The 25,179-nt window shown below is 38.7% G+C and overlaps 1 protein-coding gene across 5 annotated transcripts in view; it reads left to right on the top strand.

Moving 5' to 3' along the window:
• Pparg (peroxisome proliferator activated receptor gamma) overlaps nucleotides 1-25,179 on the top strand; it is a 132,193-nt gene that overhangs the window by 76,551 nt on the left and 30,463 nt on the right. For 4 of the 5 annotated variants that reach the window (XM_057767500.1, XM_057767509.1, XM_057767491.1 and 1 more), the window contains 2 exons: nucleotides 713-882; nucleotides 12,013-12,151. In XM_057767500.1, the coding sequence (XP_057623483.1) occupies nucleotides 713-882; nucleotides 12,013-12,151 (309 nt within the window). Of the gene's footprint in view, nucleotides 1-712; nucleotides 883-12,012; nucleotides 12,152-25,179 lie in introns of those variants that run through there. The other variant, XM_057767518.1, reaches the window with a different exon arrangement.

Below are 25,179 nucleotides of genomic sequence, written 5' to 3'. Positions count from 1 at the left end.
GAGTCACCCCTGTGTCACTGGCAATCATTACTTGATCATAAGTAAGAACTTCCTGTAATTTCTAGTTGTTTTCTTTAGATAGATAGTATACGTGGTTATATTTATCTGTGTGGTTCTGGGTTAAAGCCTAATATGGAAATTCGATAGGCCTGAGCCACCGGCAAAGGCAGCACTTGCTTCACACAGGTTTCTCCCGCTCTCTATCAGAGATCACTTCACAAACCACCTCTTGACTCAACCCTGTTGATAACCTGGCACCTTGGGCCAGGCTCACTGTGACATTTTTCTCAGCCATGTTCCTCCTTCTGTGTTTCTTTTTCAAGGAAGGTTTAAAACTACTTCTAAAGAGCAGCATTTCAATAAAGCCCATAACAGTGAGTGCCAGGTGCAGCCCATCCTCCTGCCAAAGAAACTGCACTGCTTCAAACTATGTGCAGTGTCTGTGGGGAGCAAGGGGGCAGACTTCATTCCCTCACTCTTAATTCCCTTCCCACTTTATTTGTGCAGGTGAGTGTGGGGTGTTGGGACTTGCCTGCGATGATAAAGTCTACTTTTTCCTATCTGAGCACCAGGTGCCTTCATGCTCCCCAGCACTTCTCCGAGATAGTAAAGTTAGGGCACGAGCATATGAAGGCCACCATGGGAAGCCACGGTGCCCTTTTAGGATTGTTTGTCATGAGATAACCATCTTCTCAAATTTTCCGATGCACAGGTGCGATCAAAGTAGAACCTGCATCCCCACCTTATTATTCTGAGAAGACCCAGCTCTACAACAGGCCTCATGAAGAGCCTTCCAACTCCCTCATGGCCATTGAGTGCCGAGTCTGTGGGGATAAGGCATCAGGCTTCCACTATGGGGTTCACGCTTGCGAAGGATGCAAGGTAAAGACAGATTTTAAAAATCATCCAAGAATTTTCTGAAATTTTGCCTATCCCTTTTCCTGTTGTAAACTCACTCTGGGGAATTAAGATAAAATTATAATTTTTGGCAGAACTCATTCTTTATGTAATATAATATTTGAAAATCTAAGAAAAGCTGATAAAAGCAGGGTTACTCTGCCCCCCTTCCCCTTCTCCAAAATGACTCTTTGAGACCCCCATCTATGTGTATCTTTAAGAATTTTTTAAAAGGACTTGTCCAAGGTGTCACAGCAAGACAGTGAGTGATGGGCCAGCACCAGGATCTAAATTTCCTGATTTCCCTAGTGTGTTTTTCATCATGCTATGTAATCTCTTATACAAGTAAGATTTGACAGATTATATATGTGTATCACTTGATCCATAGACTAATTCTGTAATGTTGAACATATTTCTACATTATGACTGTAGAAACTGTGAGTGAAAGGCATGGGGTCACCAGGGTGAGGGCTTCAGTGGTAGACCAGGTGCAAGACCCTGTATTTCATCTGAAGACTACAAAAGGAGAAACAAAATTGTGGATTAGTGAGGCTTGTCCCTACCAAGCCCTATGCTAGTACTGTGTTTCCTTGGTCCAGCATCAGCCTAAGCCTGTGTAATAGGTGAAAAGAGACAATGATGCACTTCCTTTGTGAAAGAGTACTTTAGAGAGTTAATAATATGCTGTCCCAGTTATAAGAAAAATACTTCAATGCAATTGTGTTTTTATACAGTTTAAAACAACTTTAACATACTCAGGAATAAAATAATATTTAATCTATCATTTGCCCATATAATACATTGTTCATCAGTACTTACCTTATAAATACTGGGGAGTGCGGTAGTGCACGCCATTAATACTAGTACTCAGAAACAGAGGCATCAGCATTTTTGTGAGTTCAAGACCAGCCTGGTCTACATAGCGAGTTTCAAGCCAGCCCTGTCTCAAAGAAAATAAAACATAGTTAAATGAATAAGTATTGCTTCCTTGAGCTTTTTCTGGGGAATAAAGATGAAGCACACCAGGTAGACATGAGTTAGCACTTCTGGGTTCTAGATGGATGATAGGCCAAGAAGGGAAACTAGTTTTTATCAAATTCTTACAGCAGATATTGTATAAGTGTGTGGGGTGTGGTGATGGCAGATATTGTATAAGTGTGTGGGGTGTGTGTATGTGTGTGTGTGTATGTTTGGTATGACATTACTTAACCACATTATACAATCATTTTCTCATCTGTAAAACAATGAAATTCAGCTTTCTCTAAGGTTTTTTCCAGCCCAAAGCAATCAAATATGTTAAAAAGATTCAAGCCAGTCACCTCTGCCACTTTCTCGGTCATAGCCTACCAGTCACATAAACGCTTTACCAGTCACCTCATGTAGAAAATGATTTGGCTAGGTTGATAGCCAAGGTCTTACATCTCTAAGGCTTGAATTTCAAAATGAATTCTTGAAGCACTCCTGGTAAGAGATGCTGTCATCTAAAACACTATAAAGCCCATTCATGAGCTTGTCCTGATGGCACATGCTTGACCTGATGGCACATGCCTGTCCTGATGGCACATGCCTTGTCCTGATGGCACATGCTTGGCCTGATGTCACATGCCTTGGTCTGTTGCTACATGCCTTGGCCTGTTGGCACATGCCTTGGTCTGTTGCTACATGCCTGTGAGCCCCACCCACAGGAGGTGCAGGCAGGACAGACAGCAAGACACTTTGTTTCGAAAAACAAAAACAATGAAAAGAAATCACTCTGTGATTGAAATAGCTATGAAATTAAATCATTCTACACACCCAATAATCTGAGATCCCTGTAAGTAGTAAGCACATGTTATTGTATTTAATGAGTAAAGTTTACATAGTTTTTTTTTGAGTTGCTGAATTCTGAGCCATATTTATCTGAAGAAACCATTCAGTTTGGGTAATGCTGGTCATGTACATTAATGAGTGTGAACTGTCTGATTGCTCAGACTTTGTAGTAATTTATTTCCTATATGTGCCTAGAAAATTGGAACCTGCAAGCAAGCAATTTCACCCTAGCTCTAGTCACACATTCATGGGAGTTAACATTGGTGAAGATAGCTGAGAATTGAAAGTCAGCAACATTTTCAGTATTTGGTGATAGTGATAAAAGTTATGCCCCAAGACACTAAAACTCAGAAGGCAAAGCAAGCAAAAAAGAAAGAGGTAGAAAATCCAGCAGTCTTCACATTGTGATCAGGAAAGGCTAAAAAGGGGGCTGGAAGTGTAGCTTAGTGACAGGGCACCTGCTTAGCATGAACAAGGCTGAGTTCCATCCCCTGCAATGCCAAACAAAACAAGCAGACAAGGAAAACAGGGTGGAAGGCAGAGATGCAGAGGAAACAATAAAACTGACAAAATGCAGGTAAGTCCGGTCCTGCCGTAGACAAAACCCACCAAGCAAAAACAGTACAAGAGAACTAGGAATATTATACTTAACTGTAATAATTTACAAGCCTCCCAAAACATAGGCGATGGAATTCCTAGACAAAAACAAAAGAGAGCTGTGCTTCCCTAGGAAGGGAAAATAGATATGTACACATATTGTTTTATATTTTTGAGACAGGCTTCAAATTCACAATCTTCCTGCCTCTGCCCGCCTTACCTGTGACACCACCCCTAGCCAAAGACCTGTACATTCTAAAGATGAGAAAAGATTAATAGGAGGAAAGCGTAATGATGCATATATATAATGATGACATAATGGGACCCATTGATTGGTGTGCATGCTTAAATTAATAGCAGAAAAGTAAAAATGCTAATGAAACAATGTGATTGGCTTCTTCATGTCACAGCGCTCAGAGTTAACACAGAGCCTCAGAGGTCCATGAGACTCTTTCATGACAGCCATAGGTTTGGAATTATTCCATGGTGTTAACACTGTTTATTTACCTTCCCATTCTCATTCTTTACAAGTATAACTGAAGAGTTATAGAAACTACATGATTTGGGGTGATGACAACACTGGTAGCTAGTGGAATGTTTGCTCATATGCCCTTGCATGTGATTTCTCTGTTGGATGCTGGTAATTGTACCAGTCACTGTTCTATGATTGGGAAGAACCACCATGACCATAGCAACTCTTAGAAAAGAAAGCATTTAAATGAGGGCTGGCTTAACAGTTTCAGAGGTATGGTCCCTTATCATGGCAAGGAACATGGCAGCATGCAGGCAGATGCTGGAGCAGTAGTTGAGAGCTACAACCCGATTCGTAGGCAGAGAGAGCAAGACTGGAACTGGTATGGGCTTTTGAAACCTCAAAGCCCACCCCCAATAACACATTTCCTCTAACAGAGTTACTCCTAATCTTTCTAATCCTACGCAATATTTTCACTTCCTGGTGACTAACCATCTAACATATGAACCTATGGGGGTCATTCTTACTCAGACCACCACATTACTATAACGTGTACACATAGCCCCAGTTGCTGAAGAGGATGAGGAAGGAAGATCACTTGAGACAGAAATTTGAAACCAGTTTAGGAAACACAGATCCTGTATAAAAAATAAGTTGTTCTCAGTTATTTTGTCTAAGAAATATATGTAAATGAAGTCTACATAAATAAAAGCTCTTTAAAGTCATCACAATAATTTAATAAAAAAGGAGTCCTAAGACTCAAAAGTTTGATGCCCACTTATTATAGGGCATGGGGCCTGAAGAAACACAACTTAAGCTCCAAACTGCGCCTCATTCCCAATACATTAGGTCAATGGCCGTTAATAACAAAGATGTCCGCTCAGCCTGTCACCAGTGCCTGTGAGAACTAAGGAGAAGGAAAAAAAATCAGCAAATGTTTTTGTCTCACCTGGGCATATCTTAAAATGAACCTTGGCAATTTAATATTTGTCATTTCCATAAGGTACGGGGTACTCCCATAATTAAAATTCAGTTGACCATAAAGTTTATGGACTCATTTATGGATCAAAACGAATATTGCATAAGGTAACTACTGTGGAATCTTGTGAGAAGATTAGGATACCAGTGTATGGCTCATATCTGTGATCACTGTCAAAATTCAAGCCAGGAGCACACGATTGAAGCTGATAAAATGAATAGTGACAGGCTCTTGGTGTGTTATGTTACTACTGCAGACTTACACAAAGTAAAGCCTCCTCCATCTGAGAGCTTACACATGGCTTAAGGCTTGAAAAACTACCATTTGCTGTTTGCAAATCCATGTTTGTGGTTTTGTTTTTTTGACTAATCCTTGTTTTAGGGCCCCCTTCATTAGTAAAATAGAATATCCGAGGCTTTATTCTTAAAAAGAAGAGTTCTTTTGGCTCACGGTTCTGGCTCCAGGTTGAGAGTCCACAACTGGTGATTGTTTTCTTGATGCAGAATTCTAAAGTAGTGTAGGACTTTACATGGTAAGAGACAGGAAGTGGAGTGTGTGTGTGTGTGTGTGTGTGTGTGTGTGTGTGTATCTGTCTGTATGTCTGTCTGTATGTATGTGTATCTTTTAGTCTCTCTTCCTCTTATAAGGTAACCAGTATTCAATCACAGACTCCACCCTAAGGGCTTTATCTAATCTTAATCACTGACCAAAGGCCCCACCTCCAGCTTCAGTCAGATTAAGTTCCACCCTTTTCCATTCACGGAAAGATTAAAACTTAACACTGGAACCTTGGGAGACATACTCAAACCAGAGCAATCATACTTTGTAATCTCTTCTGAAAGATCATTTAGAACCAAGACTTACTAAAGCTCTGAGTAAATACAATCTGCACTACAGTGCAATGAACCCTACTTTTGTGTGGGGCCCTGTCTTGTGTAAATGGCTTGAATACATTCCTGCCTGCCAAGGGTAGCTCAGTAACTCAGCTTCTACAGGCTGAGTATCTCATGAGAAGGCTGCATGCAATCCCAGCACAGAACTTTCAATCTTGTGGTAAAAGCACTACCATGCTAAGCTTGTTGTACATGAAGTTTTGTGAAAAATGGAAGAATTGTGGAGCTGGAGTTAAGAGCACTTGCTGTTCTTCCTGAGGACTCAGGTTCAGTTCCTAACACCTTCACTGCAGTCTAGAACACCAGTCCTAGGAATCCTACGCCCTCTTCTGGTCTTTGTGGGGACTGCATAGATGGGGTATAAGGACAATGTGCATGCAAAACACTCATACACATAAAATAAAAACAAAAAATGAATAAAATAATTAGATCATTAACATGACTCCTCAGGTAAAGGTACTTTCTGAACAAACCTGATCACCTGAGTTAAGTACCCAGAATCTACTTAAAGGTAAAAGGAGAATCAGATCCACAGAGTACTTATCTGATACCCTTCCCCACACACACAATAATAATAGTTAAATAAAGCAATTAGAGCGGAGCTGATAAATATTTTAAAACAAGACCTAAACAAGAGCCAGAGTCGTTTTCTCACAGGCAAATAGGAAGACACTGGAATCAATGTATACACAAGAGCAGCTTCTGAATCAGTAACCAAAAACTTCATCACATTCACTGCATGGTATTCCAAAGAGACAGCCGTGAAAGGATAAGAAAAAGAATGCCGATAGGAAAAAAGTGCACATTGTTTTATAGACCCTAAAATGCTGAAGAGCATACTGTTGGAGCGTTTCCTTATTGCATTATGAAGAAATTTTGGAAAAGCCAGCTTCATTCTTCAAGTCAATAAATAAATCCACAGGAAAATATTCAGTGAGATTCTTATATCTTCCTCATGTTTTTTCAAAGAGTTATCTGGTATGAATACAATTGCTTACCATTAATTTAGAGGGGAATAACAGTAAAAGTAAGTTCTTGGGTATGTATTCTATATATATTCAGATTAATAACTTATATATGGGGTTGGGCATAGCAGCCAACCATTAGTCCATATACCATTAGTATACCATTAGTCCCAGCATCAGGAGGCAGAGGCAGGCACATTTATATGAGTTCAAGGCCATTCTGGTCTACACAGTGAGTTTCAGGACAACCAGGGCTACATGAGACCTTGTCTCAAAAGAATTTTTATACTGGTATAGAATGCATAAATGATATCCAGGATGATTATTCTTTTAGCATTGAAGGACTCCAAATAACCCCAAAATGATTCACTTTTGATATATATCATATAAATCAAGCTAAATTTTTTATTATCAAAATTGAGCAATCAAAATTCCTCATCAGTATGGATCTGATGCACATTAACTTGCTGTTAATCATCGACGTTAGCACAACCACAGTCTTGGGACCCTTTGAGCAGAAAGAGGCTTCTATTGCATCAGGTTTGTAATGGGACATACTCTTTAGGATACTGTTAATATCACAGTATTAGCACACAGGAGTAGCATAAATTCCAAAACCATATCAAAGACAAACAAGCTGACAATAGAGTCTTCAGTAGGACTTTCCTGGGGAGATGCTCACAGAGCTGGGAAGGTGCTGATTTGCCATGCTCAGTCAGACCCAGCAAGTAAGAGGAGCTGAGCTTGGGGCTTTCAGATAGAGCCAGGATTCTCAATAATATTAGGATGTCATAAGCCAGTGATGCCTTAACTTCCAGAAAAAGCATCTTCAAATTCTCTTTGAAGGAAAGAATTCCCAATTTAGACTTTATAGAATTTCCAGTTTATGGTCAAAAGATAACTTCAAAATAAAACATCAGAAATCACATACAAAAGCAATCATTTTGAATGACATATATCAGAGAAAGAAAGGAAAGAAAGGAGAAATGAAGGAAGAAAAAGAAAAACTAGTATTGACACCGTTTACTCATCTCCCAAATGCAGGTATTGGGAAGGCCTGATACAGGATAAAGAGCAGATCTGTAAGACTTGCTTTAAAGGGGGATAGGAACCAGACCCCGTAAGAATGCCCAGGCTTAAACATACAAATATCACAATGAAAAAACCAATGGAAAGCTCAAACATCATACTGGACACAGAGGGAAAGATAGTATCCAAATCACAAAGAATATGGAAAGAGTGTTCATTCTGGAGCTGGCCAGACTTTGAAGGCTCATTTAGTTCTCAGAGCTGGTTGGTAGTGTTATTAAGAGTAAAAAGGTATGTTTGCACTAAACAATATCAGAGTAAATTCAGAAAAGTTCTCACTAATAACCTTGGTGAGAAATGTTTGTTTTTACTTCTATCAGTATAATTGGGTTTTTATGTGACCTTATTTGATTGGTGTTCTGATTTTTACATATGAAATCAATGTTAGTAAACAAATAGGGACAAGAATATGGAAAGCACAAAAGAGAAGTTCAGAAACATAAAATTAGCACAAGGAATAACATTTGTCTAATTAGAATCCCAAAACTGATGAACAAGGGAAACCCAGAATCAGAAAACACAACCAAAGAAATAAGAAAATGAAAACCTATACCTACACACACGGTAGTAAGCCTACAGAGAAAAAGAATGTATAAAAGCAACCAGTAAGGCAGAAAGATCACCAAAATAGTTGACAGGATACTTCCCACAGCAACAATGGATACACAAACGCAACAGGATTCAAAGTGTTAAGGGGTGTGCCTGTCATCTCTCAAGAATGGAAGTTAAATGAAATGTTTATAAGCTTTTACAAATCACTGAAAAAATGCATTTCAGCATAAAGCCAGAGAGAAGATACCTACCAACACATGTGCAGACATTAAATAAGTGTCTAGAACATATAAAGAACGCCTAATTTTCAGTTTTAGACAAGATAACCTGTTACAAACTTGGAAATGAAAAGCCAGGGAAATATGTTGAGATCATACTTACATTTTACATATAATAGATTCTCAATGAAATCTGACAATTGGGCATGGTGTCATGGACCTATGGTCACAGGTGCAGGGAGGCTGAGGAGGGCAACAAACATAAGGAGGTCTGACTACACCCAGCAGTAATGAGGCACTCAAATTTTCATAACAGTTTAGAGGGCTATAAAAACATGGCCAATTTGGAAAATAATCTTGCATTATATTATAACATATATCAATTGTGTATCATATAGTATAGAAATTCTGACTAAAGAAAACCTATAAATTGTGTACAATAAACTGAGCATGATGACACATGCCTGTAATTCTAGCATTCAGATGGCTGAGGTAGGAGAACTGCTGTAAATTTGAGGCCAGCTTGGGCTACATAGCAAGACTTTACCTCAATAAATAAATAACACTTTATACTAATGCTTATAGAAGTGCATTTATAATAGCAAACATGAGTAATCCAAACAGCTGTCGCCATGTGAGTAGATTAATAAACTGTACCAAGCTCAGAAAATAATCAGAAGGAAATAAAATCACAAGTGAGATTTTAATAAAGTATATGTGGGCTCTGGCTGTGTCCAGTGGTTAGGAGACAATTCTATTCTGTAGAACTCACAATTTTAAGTGGGGAGTAAGGAAGAGCAGAGAATAAACGTTTAGACATGCATGCTGAGTATTTAATCTCTTAGGTAGGTGATTTCTGCCATATGCTAGAAAGTCACAAGTACTACTAGAAACAAGACAGAATAAAAAGTAAGGAGACTGAGTTCCAGAAGTGGGGCACATAGAAGGACAGGACAACAGCATCAAGTTAGAGATGAGGCTGACTAAGAAGTTAAGATGTTGCCAAAAATTTGTGATGAAGAAAGTGGACATATGCATACAGATTAAATTTTCCCAATCCTAGAATACAAAATCCACAAGGCCCCAAAATTTTTGAGTGCCAACATAATGTCATATGGAAAATTTCATGACTGACCTCATTAAACAGGTCATAGTCAAAACATGGGTTCACTAAAATTACTATATAAAGGTATTTTTCAGCTCCTCATGGAGGTTCACAGCTAAAATACCAGCACTTAGAAGGACAAAACTGGAGAAACCCAAGTTAAAGGTCAGCCTGGCTACATAGTGAGACTATTGTCTTTAAAAATCCAAAGGCTCGGTAGCTCAAAGATAGCTTGCCTAGCTTGTATAATGCCTTGGATTGATCCCTATCACCACCTTCAGATTCCGTATATAAAATGTATATGAGCTGATCACAGTAGCACCTGCCTTGCAATCACAGCACTTGGGAGACTAATGCAAAAATATCATAAGTTTGAAGACAGCCTGGGCTATACAGTAAGACCCTTTCTCAGAAAGGGGAGTGTGGATCAGTGGTAGGTAGAGTGGTTGGAATCCTAGCACAGAAAAAAGGTAAGAAGGAACACAGGTTTAACATTTACAGACGTGGGTCCGTATGCTCCCCCAAGACCAAGATAACTTTGTATATGCAACTATCTAGAGAATTATTTTTAATCTGAAATCCAAAATACTTTTGCTTCCAAGTATTTCAGATAATGGAATATTAAGCCTGTATTTAGAGAAAAGGCTAGCCACTTGAGGGGAAAAAAGGGGATCAAGTAACTTCAAGAAAAAAAAAAGCCAATATGACTTCATGAATTTTGGCTTGAGAAACAGGGCATGGAGCTGCCCCAGCTGAATTGGAAAAGGCCACAGTAAAGGAGTTTGTAGGGAGGGCCAGGACTTCATTTGTGGACAGTGAGTTGAAGGACTAGTGACCTTTCCAGTAAGGATGTCAAGTGGGCCATAGAACATGCCTATTGTTTACTGTCCAAGACATAATGCTGAAGTCAGGGAGGTAGCTTGCTGGTAACATGTACAGAAGCTCTAGGGAGGTGGATCTGGAGAAGGTTAAAATCCATGCCAAAGCAGAGCCAGTATTAATTCAGTGGGGGCTTATTTTGTTTATAATTAAATTTTATTTGTATTTATATTGTAGTCTTCTATGATATTTAAGTATGAGTATGCACATATGTGGCACAGTGCTCATATAGAGTCAGAGGACAACCTTGAGGGGCCCATTTGCTTCTTCCAACATGGGTTCCAGGGCCAGACTTGAATTGTTAGATTTACATGGTGCTTTTACCTGCTAAGTCATCTTGCTGACCCATTCTGAATTTTCCATACTTAACAGGACCAGATGAATTTGAGAGAAATGAGTTTCATGAAGATCAACACAATAAGATATGAGAGAAAACTATGGACATACACACACACACACACACACAATAGAGCTAGAAGGCAACTACAATTAAATTTTCTGCAGTTCTATCCAAAATATGTAGTAAATTCAGAAGACTACTCTCTTAGCCCCAGAAGGACGTATTTGCATCTTGAAGTAGCAGATTTTCTGAGAATTTCCCAATTGCTTCTCATATTATTTTTCTGCTATCTCTTTCTGCTTGTAAGCTACAATGGTGGGGGATTCTTTCAAATGCATAAATAAATAAAGCAAATTCTGCAGGAAATTGCAACATGGAGAATTCCAAAAAGTTATCCACATGTGGATTTTTATTGGCCCTGATCATACTTTAGAAAGAAATGACTATAACTTTGCCAAGCTGCTTAGCACAATTATGAAGGCCGGGGCACACTGCTGGAATCATTTGCTGAGAGACTGAACTGATTACATGGTGTTTTATTTGCATTACATTAAATCCAGAGCACTTCTTAGAACATGCTGAAAACCAAATGTAGAGCCAAGGTACACTGCCTGACATCACTGGGATGTGCTCAGTGTCTAAGAGGTGCAAAAGGACCCTAGAGGATCCTCCTGTTCCTTTGGTTTACAGTAAGCCACAGAAAGCCACTTATACAAGGCCCCCATGGAAGAACTGTGTCACGAACCCACATACTTATGAGTATATGCATAAGTTCATGTATGTACACAGATGTGCATATTTATAGGGTACAGGTGCGTATGTATATGCATGCATATAAAAGATGGAGGACAGCCTCAGGTATCATCCTTATGAATACTGTCAATCATATTTGAGACAGAGTCTCCCACTGTCTTGGAGCTCACCAATTAGACTAAATTGGCTGGTCAATGGGTCCCAGGATTCCTCTGGTCTCTACCTTCCAGTCCTGGAATGACAAGCATACACCACATGAGGCCCAGCATCTTTACAAAGGGACCTAAGGATTGAACTATGGCCTCAGTCTTGCAAGGCAAGCACTTTCCTGATTGAACTATTTTCCCAATCCAAATCCACTTTTTCTGATATCCAGGTCAGTGAGTATGTCTTTATCCTCAGGTTGCTGCTTCCATGTGTCACACAGACTTAAAAAATTGTTTATTTTCCATATCCCTTTGTAGGGTTTTTTCCGAAGAACCATCCGATTGAAGCTTATTTATGATAGGTGTGATCTTAACTGTCGGATCCACAAAAAAAGTAGAAATAAATGTCAGTACTGTCGGTTTCAGAAGTGCCTCGCCGTGGGGATGTCTCACAATGGTAAGTGGACACTGAGGACCATGCATGCACCTTGTCACTCTCATGGCCAATACTAGGTCCAGGTCAGTAGGCACTAGGACAGCTAATGGAAATAGGTGCGATTCTTCTATAAAACAACAGGTTTCAAAATCATCCTGATGAGAGCTTCTTCGTGTAGGCCAACTATTTCAGTTTTTTTAATTTTTATTTTTATTCTTTTTTAATTAAAATTTCCACCTGCTCCCCGTTTCCCATTTCCCTCCCCCTCCTCCCAAATATTGCCCCCTCCCCCCACTCCCCTCCCCCTATCCCCACTCCTCTTCTCCTCCCCCCACTCCATTCCCCCTCCCTCTCGATACTGAAGAGCAGTCCAAATTCCCTTTCGTGGTCCTGACTTCCTTGCTCATGTTCTCCCTCCTTCTGTTCCTCATTTTGACCTTAAGAGCTCAGACCGTTGCTCCAAATTGAGTCTCTGTCTCTATCTCGATCCATCGCCAGATGAAGGTTCTAAGGTGATATGTAAGATATTCATCAGTATAGGAATCCTCCTCTGTTTGGCTGGACTGGAGAGAAGATTTTAAACTTGGGGAAAAAAATCTATGGAAAACTGTAATATTTTAACACACATGTAAGGATAAACATGATTTTTATGTTGCATTGAAATCTTTTAAAAAAACAGTTTAAAAGCTAAATTGTACTAATATGAATTGGTCATTAATACCTACTTTTTAAAAAATATTGTCTCTGAGAGTATCAGAATTAAGTAGCATATCAGAATTTGGGCTCATGTATTTTCTCGTTGCTCTTTACCATGCAAAGATGAGCATAGCGTTGTCTTTTACTTCAGAGAACACACAGATTTGTAGAAAAAAGTCACAAATATCTTTAATTTCCACAAAATTTCAATGCTACATAAATACAAAAGGATAAAACTTCACACTTTTTAAGCTGTATTTAGATTCAGACTTATAGGGTGTAGCCATGTGAAGGAGTATTTTATAGTACATGTGAGATCCTGGGGTTCCATCCCCAGCATTAAAAAAAAAAAAGATTTTGTTGGCTTCAGAGAAATAATAGAGAAGACCATGTGTTCATGAGCTATAGCACTCACTCTCAATAATCATAGATGATCTATGCCTGCTAAAAACAACTTCTTCATTCCCATTTGGTTCTGATTGATTAACTGGTCCACAAAACTAATTTTAGTTGTAACTTCACAGTGTTATGTTTGTCAAGTCTTATTAGTCAATTCTTTAAAAAAAAAAAATCCTTATGGGTTCAAGAACTAATATATACTAAAGTTATCAAATTAAGTCTGAAGTTTTATTTCATTTGCTATCCAATTTTTCCCTCCCTTCCTGCTTTCCTCCTTCCTTCCTTTCTCCTCCTTTCTTTCTCTCATGCAGGAGATCAGAACCAGGGCCTTGTACATACTAAGTATGCACTTTACCACTGAGCTACACCCCAGCTCCGATCTTTACTTTCTTTTGCTCTCATCTCTCGCAAAACTGATCTGGTAAGAAGATAATCTTTGAACTTAGTGTTCATCTGTGTGGACTCTGATATATCTGTAAGGATTAATTTGTGCCCCATCTTGAAGTTGTTTGTTCCTCACAGTGGTTACCGTCAAGATGCTTGTCAGTGAACAACTGGTTGGTACTCTGCCCTCTTGAAAGCAGTAAAAGCTGTAGTTGTCGTTATGGGCCGGTTCCTTTAGAAGCAAGAGTACATTATGAATAGAGCTATCAACAGCACTGGACAGGAAGGGAATTTGGTCCAACTTTCCTCAACATTTGACCACATCTGCTTTGTAGCAGTGTATAACTGCAGTCGTTGATTGCAAAATAATTTGCTGGTTTAATTCCATCAGTTTCCTTTTTATTTCAGACCTCATAAAACATAAGATCAAGTTTTTAAGCCAAGAACTTTATTTTAGTTGATGCAATCAAGTTGCAGCAAATTTATTTCATCTTTATGAAGAAATCATTGACTTTGAGGTCATTATCATCAAGATAGTCTCGGAAAGCATGCCAGTACTGCTTCTAATGCTTATTTTGGGGTTTGCCTATTTAAAACAATTATCATTTCTCACATTCATATGAAATATAGTTCTTAGCACTTATAGGAACTACAACACTGATGTAAAATATATTTCCTGTGGATTACAAACAAGCACACCTCACATGAAATGTATCTCCAAATGTTTAGCACTTGCAAGTAAAAATAGTGATGGAGGAAGGTCATTGGCTAATAAAGAAACTGCCTTGGCCCATTTGATTGGCCAGCCTTTAGGTGGGTGGAGTAAACAGAATAGAATGCTGGGAGGAAGAGGAAGTGAGTTCAGATGCAGGGCAGCTCCTCTCAGACCCAGAAGCGATGAAGCAAGCCGCCAGGTCAGACATGCTGAATCTTTCCTGGTAAGACTGATGCTACACAGATTATTAGAGATGGGTTGATCGGGATATGAGAATTAGCCAGTAAGGGCTAGAGCTAATGGGCGAAGCAGTGTTTAAAAGAATACAGTTTGTGTGTCGTTATTTTGGGGCATAAGCTAGCCAGGCGACCATGAGCTGGGGCGGCAGGAACACAGCCCACAGCTACTTCAACAAAATAGTATTTCAACTATATGCAGGGAGTGTGGCTTAATGCAGAGCTTAGCATGCACAAGGTCCCAAAGTCCATTCCTAATACCCTCCTTCCCCAAAATTGGACTTATGTAATATGAATAGTATATTTTTTCCATCCAGAAAAATCAAAGAAAACTACCATACACTTGATAATAAAGTCATCATTTGAGTTTATCTAACAGTTAACTTGCACTCGGGAAGCAGGGGCAGGAAGATCTATGAGTTCGAGGTCAGCGTGGTCTATATAGCAAATTCTATGCCAACTTGGCAACATAGTGAGATCCTGTCTCAAAAGCAAACAAGTAAACGAACCTATTTCACTTACTCTACCTAGAGGGGGCCAACGTGAAAAGTGTGTTCAGTTTGTCCTTGCAAAAGCAAGAACCAATGGGAATTAAATGTCAAGGTATCAGAGACCTAAGGAGTTCAACCATTAAAGAAATTAAAGGTGACTAACAAAACTCCGTCTCAGGTTTTCAGAGAAGTGTGTTTGCTGAACAATAGAGGGAGCATCCATATTGTCTGTACACAGGAAGGGAATCTGCAGTGGGCTTCAAATCCTGATGAGGAAACATTTCTGAATATATTTTCTTAGTGGTTGTGGTCATACTAGTCAATGTGAAGCTTTCATCCACATAAAATGAATGCCTTTTTAAATTACCAGAGGAGACATCCTGTGTATTCTACTGAACGTCATTGTGGAGTTGCTGTCACTGTGCACAGGAATGAGCATGCCCCTGAGCCAACATGCCCCCAGGATGTGCTGCTTTATTTCTAATTTTTATTTTATGTTTTATTTGGAGACAAAGTGTAGGCAGAGTTTTCTGTACTGCCAGCTGTCTCCCAAATAACCACACTGACTTATTATTAATTATAAATGCTCAGCCAATAGCACGGACTTCCTTTTAGCTAGCTCTTATAACTTAAATGAACCCATTTCTGTTTACTTACTGCTGCCACGTGACTCGTGGCTTGTTACCTCATTTTGTACATGCCCTGCTTTCCCTGCCTTTGGCTGGTGAATCCTCAGACTCCTTCCTTCTTCCCAGTGTCCTACTAGTCTGACTTCCCACCCAATCTCATCCTGCCCAACTACAGGCCAGTCAGTTCTTTATTAATTAATGAAAGTAATACATATTGACAATGTACAAAGATTGTTCTACAGCAACAAGGTCTTACTATGTAGCCCAGTTTGACCTGGATCTCACGATCCTCCTGTCTCATTCTCCCACATATATACTGCATTCTTTTCTTTCTGTTCTTTGCCTCTGTTTAGCCCACTTAATCTGTTTAAAGTCTTTAATAGCCATGCCCTTGTAGCTTTGAAGGGGGATTCTGCAGTAACTTTCAAGGAACCAAAAGGCTGTAGAGAATAATGCCCAAAGCCAGTGATCACCAGAGCCAGTGATCACTAAACTCAGAGTTGACAATTAGCTCGGTATTTATAATGGAAAACATAATTCACTGAATTCTTCACCTTTCAGCCAGCCAGTCCATACATTTTACTAGACAATCGTAGAGTCTTCCAAAACATGTAAGCATCTGCATATCAGTTACCTGAATTTGAATGTTTCACCCATATGTTTTGGTGCCATAAAATCATAATTTGTGTGCCTGAATCAAGCTGCTCATCAGTTTGAGATACTTAGCATATTGGTTATATGATGATGCAAGGCTAGAGTAAAAACCTAAAACAGTCTACCTAAAAAGTACACACGGTCCATTTCAACTTTCTCTTCAATTTCAAATTTCACTAAAGGTTGAGCCAGGGTGGTGGTACATACTTGTAACTCTAGACTCAAGAAGCTGAGGCAGGAGGATTGCCATTCAAAGCAAGCCTAGGCTACAGTGTGAGACCCTATCTCAAAATAAACAAGCAAAAAATAATCAAACTAAAAAAGTTTTATCTCACAGCTTCTGGGTTCTAATCCATGGTCATTTGGCCCTGTTGCCTGTAGTGAAACAGGTCATCCTTGAGAGAGTGAAAAAGAGAAAGAGGAGAGCTGAGGTCACACAGTCCCTCCAAAGACACACACTTGAGGACCTGGAGACTTCCCACCTCTGAAAGGTTCCATTACTACCCGAGGGCAGTGACACTTGAACACTTGGGTCTTTGGGAGACACTCTAGATGCAGATAAGAGCCTATGGCCGAAGTTCTTCAGGTAGCACTTGCAGCTCTGTTCTGTCACAGACTAGATGCTGTCGAAGGACACACCTTTAGAATCCTCCTTGCTAGAAACAAGGCTGTTTCTCAAATGCCCATCTTTAGCATGGACTAGGAAAAAAAACTGCTTGTTTCCCTGTAAATAACCAAGAGAAACATGTGCCAGTTATTCTGATCATTTAAAATCTATCATTTGCTGGACCATTTATAGTCCCATGGATTGCTTAGATGTCTTTTGCATCACTGGGCACAATCAATGTGATGCCCTGTCATAAAGCACTTTGAACAGTGACTATTTCATATTTAGAGCTACTTTTTACATATAAACTAAATAACTAGTTTTAGGGTAAATACATCTAAAAACAGTTTGAAGTAGAAAAGAATTAGCTTGTGCTACTAATGAGTCACTCAGTCAGGCTTTCCCTATAACATTGAAATTTGATAATAATGTTTTTGTGTGTTTAAAAGTTAGTGAAAGCTTTGCTGATCAAGATGTTCTATGATACAAATGATGTGGGGGTTTTCCTTTTATTGAAGATAAAAAGCTAACAACTTTAAAAATAGTTTCTCGTGGTTTCATAAAAATGTGAAGGAAAAAAAGTGGTTTCACTATATTTTGTGGCATTCAGCATGTCTGAGGTAGTTGTCCTGGTGCCTGGCAAACAGTAGCCCTAGAAAGTAGCATGAATGCCTAAATGATAGATTTAAGTTTTATTACTCAAAACAAACAAACAAACAAAAAATATCTTTTCTGTATTTTAAATCTGAAACAAACCCAAAGGCCCATGTTGAAGGCTTGTTTGCCAGTGCCTGGTGCTGTGGAGGTGGTGGGACCTAGTGAGACTATCGGGGTGCTTCCCTTGTTGAAGGGGATGTATGTGAGGCCTGGCCCCATTCTCCTCACTTTGCCTCCAGGCCACCATGAGGTTAACAGACCTTTTCTAACACACACATCTATCACAATGTCCTCTATAACCACATGAAAAAACAAGAGCAATGGACCTGTCTTCTTTGTGGCGTGAAGGAAAAGGTGGCAAAACCCCTCCATTAATGAGTCTGTGGTGGTATTAATGATCTTTCTCTAGGGGCCCACTCCTATCCCCTTACCAGTTAGACTTCAGGCAAACTGTATCTTTCCTTTCCTGGAAACAATCTCTGTACTGACAAATGCTGTTTCCTCTGGATCCTGTCCTGATGCTCCCTATCAGAATCCAACTGACAGTCAAGGCCCCATTCAAATGTCTGTTCCTGAAGACTTTTCTGATTCCTTCTGCTTGCTCTTCAAAATGGTTTGCCTCTTCCCAGTATACCATATTCTGCTGAGTTAGACAGATACACACACACATACACACATAGAGAGAGACATACACACACACGCATATACAGAGAGAGACACATACACAGAGATGAACAGACAGACACACATAGAGACAGACACAGAGAAAGGGAGACAGATAAACACACACATACAGAGAGAGAGAGAACACAGAGACAGACAGATACACACATACACAGAGACAGACACACCATATAGAAACAGACACACCACATAGAAACAGACACAGAGAGAGACACATACACACAGAGACAGACACACACATAAAGACAGACACACATGCGCAGAGACAGTCAGACGAGAGGAAGAGTGAGTATGACATTGTTTATTGACAGTGATCATACCACTAGCAACTATGTCTTCTGTGATTTACATGCAACAAACATGTACAAATGGAAAATCTGACTGGGAAATATATCTTAACTGTTAAAGGCCTGCTATGATTACAAACTAATCCCTTAAAAATTGAAAAAAAAGTCCTTTTTTATATGATCCAACTTTATTTTTTAATTTTACTGGATTTATTATCTTAAAAACCCATTTTAATATGACTTTATAATTAAGTAGCATCTGACTTTAATGAATTTACAGTTAGGTAGGTATTTTGAAAATATGTTTGTTTACTATGTTTTAGCATACTCAGATCCAGAAAACAAGATACTTAATTATTCCACATTCCTAAAGTTTATTGTTCAATAATATCTGTCATGTGCTAAGATTATTTTAGAATATGGTAATTATACCACATATGTGCTAATATATCTTTTAAGACATTAATGGTCTTTCTCAAACCTAGTCTTCCTGAAGAGACCTACCAATTCTTATACTGATTTTTTTTTTTTGCTTTTTTTTTTATTTGGTTTTTTAAGACAGGGTTTCTCTGTAGCTTTGGAGCCTGTCCAGGAACTAGCTCTTGTAGACCAGGCTGGCCTCGAACTCACAGAAATCCACCTGCCTCTGCCTCCCAAGTGCTGGGATTAAAGGTATGCACCACACCACCCAACTGTGATATTTTTTTTAACTGAGATACATTTCTCTAGATAATTCTTTTTTTTTTTTTTTTTCTTTTTTTGATGCCAGTAATCAAACCTGCTAAGCACATGCTCTACCTCTGGACCATGTCAAATGCTAAACTGAAGTATGTGACAAGTGCTACGACAGGCTTTGTGAAGCCTCAAAGATGGAACAAGCATTGCTTTAGAAAAGAAAGCAAAGTGTATCCCCAAGTGCTGTGAGTGCAGTGTGGTTAGATCTTTGTAGTGTTTTAGAGCTAAATATAGAGATAAGAAGGAATCTTGAGACATCTTTTCCTAGTTCCTCTACTGCAGATAAAGCAACTGGGGACCATAGATATTGCATAATTTTCTGTAAACCATATAGCTGCTTTATCACAGAGAAGAAATCAAAAAGTTGACTTCCTGACAACAGTGATGGTAGTGTTAATTCTGCTGCCTTCCAAAAGGCCAGACTTCTCTCTCAGTGACTCAGAGTAACACAGAGAACATTTTTCCTTTTGTCTTTGGAAATTAATCATTACTGGTAGGAGACTATATATATACCTGGTCCCCAATGTATAATGGCCGTCTTTGTGTCTACACTTTAACTTCAGTTAACTATATATATACCTGGTCCCCAATGTATAATGGCCGTCTTTGTGTCTACACTCTAACTTCAGTTAACTATATATATACCTGGTCCCCAATGTATAATGGCCGTCTTTGTGTCTACACTCTAACTTCAGTTAACTATATATATACCTGGTCCCCAATGTATAATGGTCGTCTTTGTGTCTACACTCTAACTTCAGTTAACTATATATATACCTGGTCCCCAATGTATAATGGCCGTCTTTGTGTCTACACTCTAACTTCAGTTAACTATATATATATACCTGGTCCCCAATGTATAATGGTCGTCTTTGTGTCTACACTCTAACTTCAGTTAACTATATATATACCTGGTCCCCAATGTATAATGGCCGTCTTTGTGTCTACACTTTAACTTCAGTCTTCTAGGAAACAACTGCCCGACTTCCTTTCCCTCCTTTGATTCTCCACTCAAAGGGTGGGAACTGGACTGGTGATTTAGTCCCCTGACAGAACACTTGCCTCGCATGTACCAGGCCCTGGGTTCTGTCCTTATCACATCTTAAAAATAAAAATTTAAAAAAAAAATACTAAACTAAAAACACCAATCCTAACAACTTAAAAAAGTTAAGAGTCCAACAGATAAACTAAATTTTGGGGTTTGTTCTTTATCTGCTGGGGGAGCAGCAGCTGCCAATCTGACCTATAATACACAGAATTTAATTTATTGTTTTTTTTGTTTTGAATTTGCTTTATTATCAATACAGAATACAAAATCTAATGTTAAAGGGAGATTTCTTGTTTCAAGATATACTCACACTAGAAGACTAAACATTAGCAAAGTTTCATATAGTCTGATAGGAACTGTAAGTGCTAACAGTCATGCTTGAGATGCATTAGCAGTTGCTGCAGAAGAAAGCCGATTTATATAAGAGACACTGATGACAACCCTTGATAAATGTTTAGGAACTATTTGTCATACTATACAATTTGTGAAAGATGGGATTACAGCTGTCCTAAGCAAACAAAAACTTAAAGATACTTTTATTTATCAGATTCCACATTATATAGTGTTCACAAGTATAAGAATTTATTGTTGGGGATGAAGCACAACCCCACACCACTTCATCCCCAACAATAAAAGTTACGTTAGGAAGCAGGTGCCTTGCTAAACCCTGTTTGTGACTTTGCTCAATAGTCACCTGATGTGGGTATAGCTGGAATTACACAGGACTCCAAATAAACAAATGCAACCAGCATTCTCCCCTTTAAAAAACAAAATTCCAGGTGCGGGAGCACACACCTATAATCTCAGGTAGAGGCAGGAGGGTCAGGTGTTCAAGGCCATCCTCACTACTTAACAAGTTCAAGATTAACCTGAGCCATATGATTCTCTGGCTTGTTTAAAGAAGCAAATAAAATGTTTCTCTGCTTCAGATCTGTTACGTGCAGATGTGGTTCCACCAAGCAGGACCTGTCTCCTTCCTTTGCTACACTCCTGATGTGTAAAAATGCTAAGTCCACCTGTGGATCAAGTTGTGCCTAACTTGTAACAGAGTTATTTAGCAATACAGATAATTTATTCATGAGATTTAGCAATTTTTTAGAACTTCGGCTTATGAAAATATGCATTTGTTCAGATTCTAGTGGGGTACTACCTTAATATATTCTATTTAAAGTGATTTTGAAATGTTTTTGGCTAGTTTTGCTAAGTGAGGGAAAGCAGAACTGTCAGTGTAATAAGTGACTTTCTTTGTTTAAATTAGATATAGTGACTGCCCTCTAGGAAAGGTAAAATGCATTTAATCATATTAATGTCCATGTATATTTATAGTTTCTACCTATAAAATTTTAATTGTAGGAGGGGCTGGAAGTATGGTTCAGTAATTAGGAGCACTTGCTGCTCTTGCAGAGGACCCAGGTTTGGTTTCCAGCACTCACAAGGGTCAGTAACTCTAGTTTCAAAGAATTCTATACCCTCTTCTGGCCTCATAAGCATTTCACACACAGGATGCAAAGATATATGTGCAAGAAAAATACTTATACGCACTAAAAAATAAATAAATCTTTCTTTAAAAGACAGAGGACCAATGAGATAGCTCAGCAGGTAAAGAAGTTGGCCATTAACCTGAGCTTCATCCCCAGGACTCAAATAGTGGAAGATGAGAGCCAAGTTCCACACATTGTCTTCTAACATCCCATACATACAACATGCATTCATATATACACACACACACACACACACACACACTCAATAAAAGGTTTTAAATTAACCAGAGCTTAAGACAGTATCTAATATATGAGAGTCACTTAATAATTATTTACAAAGTGAAGAGACAGTGTGGGGTGGTCTGTGAAACAGTAGATGATTCTAGTAACTTTTGTCTTACTATATAATAACTCTCATGTTTTTCAAGGTTTTTTTTGCAATTTCTGTGGTGTTTGTTTTTATTTTTATTTTGTTTTATTATTTGCCATGCTGGAGAATCAAACCCAAAGCTTCATCATGCATGTTAAAAAAGCACTTTACCACTGACCCATATGTCCAACCCACAATTTCTTCATCTTTTAATATGTCATAATTCTTACTTTCTCTTATATAAACTCCCAATGTACATATTGACTCATCTGTCTATTTTTAAACTCAGTGTTTTAAAGTTTAATTCTTCACACTTTTATTATATATGAATTTTGTTATACCCAGGAGCAAAGATAAAACCTAGTATTCATATAGCTTCTGTTCTAGCAGAATGACTATTGTAAACCCATTAGAAACTTTGTAAAAAGCTTCACACTAATATTCATATAAAAGAAAGCCTAGCATTTAGAAAGCTTTTTCAAACCTCAAGATATATATATATATATAGTTATAGTTATAGTTATAGTTATAGTTATATATATGTATGTATATATATCCTATTTGGCTTATTAAAATGTTACATGAGAGACACCTAATTTTAGAATGTTCCCAAGTGGTTCTCACATGCTCTGCCCCCTTTTCTTCCACATTACTCAAAGGACAGCAAAGCAAATGATTAGTTCTGTGTGAAAGGAGTGGTTCAGAATGGCTTTGCAGGGGACTATAAAAGGATCTTTTACACAGTTGTTAAGTTGTTGTTTTGCATATATTAATTAATGAGTATAATTATGGCATTTGAATGTATACATATCATATTCACCCTATTGCTTTTTCTTGTCCCTTTCCTCTTTGAAACTAGCTAGTTCCCTTCTACTTCCATGTTACTGTCATCATCGTCCTTCTTCCTCTTCTCCTCCTCCTCCTTCCTCTTCTTCCTCTCTCTCCCTCTGCCTCCTTCCTTTATTTTGTGACTTAGTGAGTTTACTCAGGATAACTTACAGAAGCGTGTGTGGGAGCTATTTTCAGGAGCTTGGCAGCTTACCAGTGGCTACACTACTGAAGAAAATATCTCTGCCTCTACCAGCAACCATTAACTACTGATCCTTAGGGAGGGATGGGACCTTGTTGAGCTTGGTGAATATATGTTTTATTCATTTTATTTCAAAATGCTCTATAAGTACTTAATACGTGTGCCCAACAATGTACTAAGTGTTGAGTATAACAAGCAAAACTGCTGTCTTTATGGAGGACTGCAAGCTAGAGGAGAAAAGAAAACGAAAATGTCAACTATTGTAGCCAGAGTTATAAAACAGAAGAGGGAAGTGTCAAGGTCATAGACTGAGGGAACCCAGTGGACTGGGGCCCAGGTGGGAAGGCTTCTCACTAAGCTGACTTCCCCATCCCAGTGTAGCTAGAATGGAAGAGAATAATGGGAGACTGCAATTTGACAACAAAAGAAAAAAAAGGCAATTGTTTAAAGATTTCTGAAGGGGTCATGTGTAAAAGTTATATTTATCAAAAGTATCTAAACATATCCTGATTTAATGTAAACTGAGAGGCAAACATCTCTTTCCCTCAAACTCCAAGCAACTCTACTGAGGCCCCTGTAGCTCATTAGTTTTATTGGTGATAAAGCATAGGGCCAACTGAGATGAATTTACACATATGAAACTCAAGGGTACAAAACAATCTTTTCTCTAAAACAAAACTCAGCTGAGCATGGTTGTGACCTGTAATACCAACAGCAAGGATGCTAGTGCAGGGACTTTCAAGTTCTTGGCCATGTCTCAAGAATATAAAATACAATAAAAAAAAAATTGTAAGAACTGAGTTGTAGCTTAGTAGTGGAACATGTGTTTAGCAGGCGCGAGGCCCAAAAAGGTACAAAAAGAATGTCAGATCCCCTAGAACTTGAGTTGTAGATGGTTGTGAGTCACCAAATGGGTGCTGGGAATCAAACCAGGTCCTCTACAAGAGCAGCCAGTACTCTTCACCACTAACCCAACTCTCTAGCACCCCCATTTTAAATTTATTTTATTACGTTTTATAATTTTTTAAACAGCAGCAAAGAATGACCCCAAAGAAAAATGTTACTCAAAGTGACATTTTTACAAATATCAGGAAGAAAGAAAAGTTACTCAAGTTGAAACCCTATAAACAGATTGTTATTAATTTGATTTTCTGGGAATGAAATGCAAGATTTTCACATGCCAAGCAAGTGTTTTGACCCCAGACAACAACTTACACAGATTAATTCCCACCTTAGACTCTATGGTCTCTCCTCAGTCTTTCTTTTGCATTCACACTTCCTCACCCTTTGAGAAGCTAAGGGTAAAGGTGTTGTCTTTCTGATGCACCTCAGTAAGGGGTAGTTCTGCAGAGTTAGAGGTAAGTCCAACTCCATCCATTCCATGTTCAAGTTCCCTGGTCTACTAGAGGGATAGAGCACCACCCTTTCTTTACAACTGGGACAAGCAGATTACACAACCTGCACAAGAACAGAGCCTGGGTTTGTACAGCTTAGACTCCTGCATAGCTCCTTACTTAATTCATGAAATATGTAGGTAGATTCTCCTACCTGACCATTGTGAAGTGTCGAAGTTACAAGATAAATAAGACAGTGTCCCTGTCTTCGGGGCATTGTTCTACAGAGGAACAAGAGGCATATAAAGTCATAATTATAGTGCCGTGTGAACATTGAAGTGTTCAGGGTGGGTGGTGTACTGGGAATAAATAATTAGCTGTACTTGAAAGCCTTACAAAGAAGGTGTACATTGGTTCCTTGTTCTTGTTGGTGGTGTTATTGTTTTTAATTTCATTTTACGTTCTTTGCATTGGTTCTTCAGGGATGGATAGGAATTGTTTTTCAATTCATATCTAAATGAGTATGCATTCCTATTTGCTAAACAGATTCTTCCAATTTCCTAATAGGATCATATGTTGTCTTTTTAAGTTGAAGAAGTAAATTATTCCGGT

The sequence above is a fragment of the Chionomys nivalis genome, chromosome 1, assembly GCF_950005125.1.
Source record: "Chionomys nivalis chromosome 1, mChiNiv1.1, whole genome shotgun sequence".
NCBI lineage: Eukaryota > Metazoa > Chordata > Mammalia > Rodentia > Cricetidae > Chionomys > Chionomys nivalis.
Note: the sequence above shows the minus strand (reverse complement) of the source record. Positions and strands in the feature narration are given on the sequence as shown.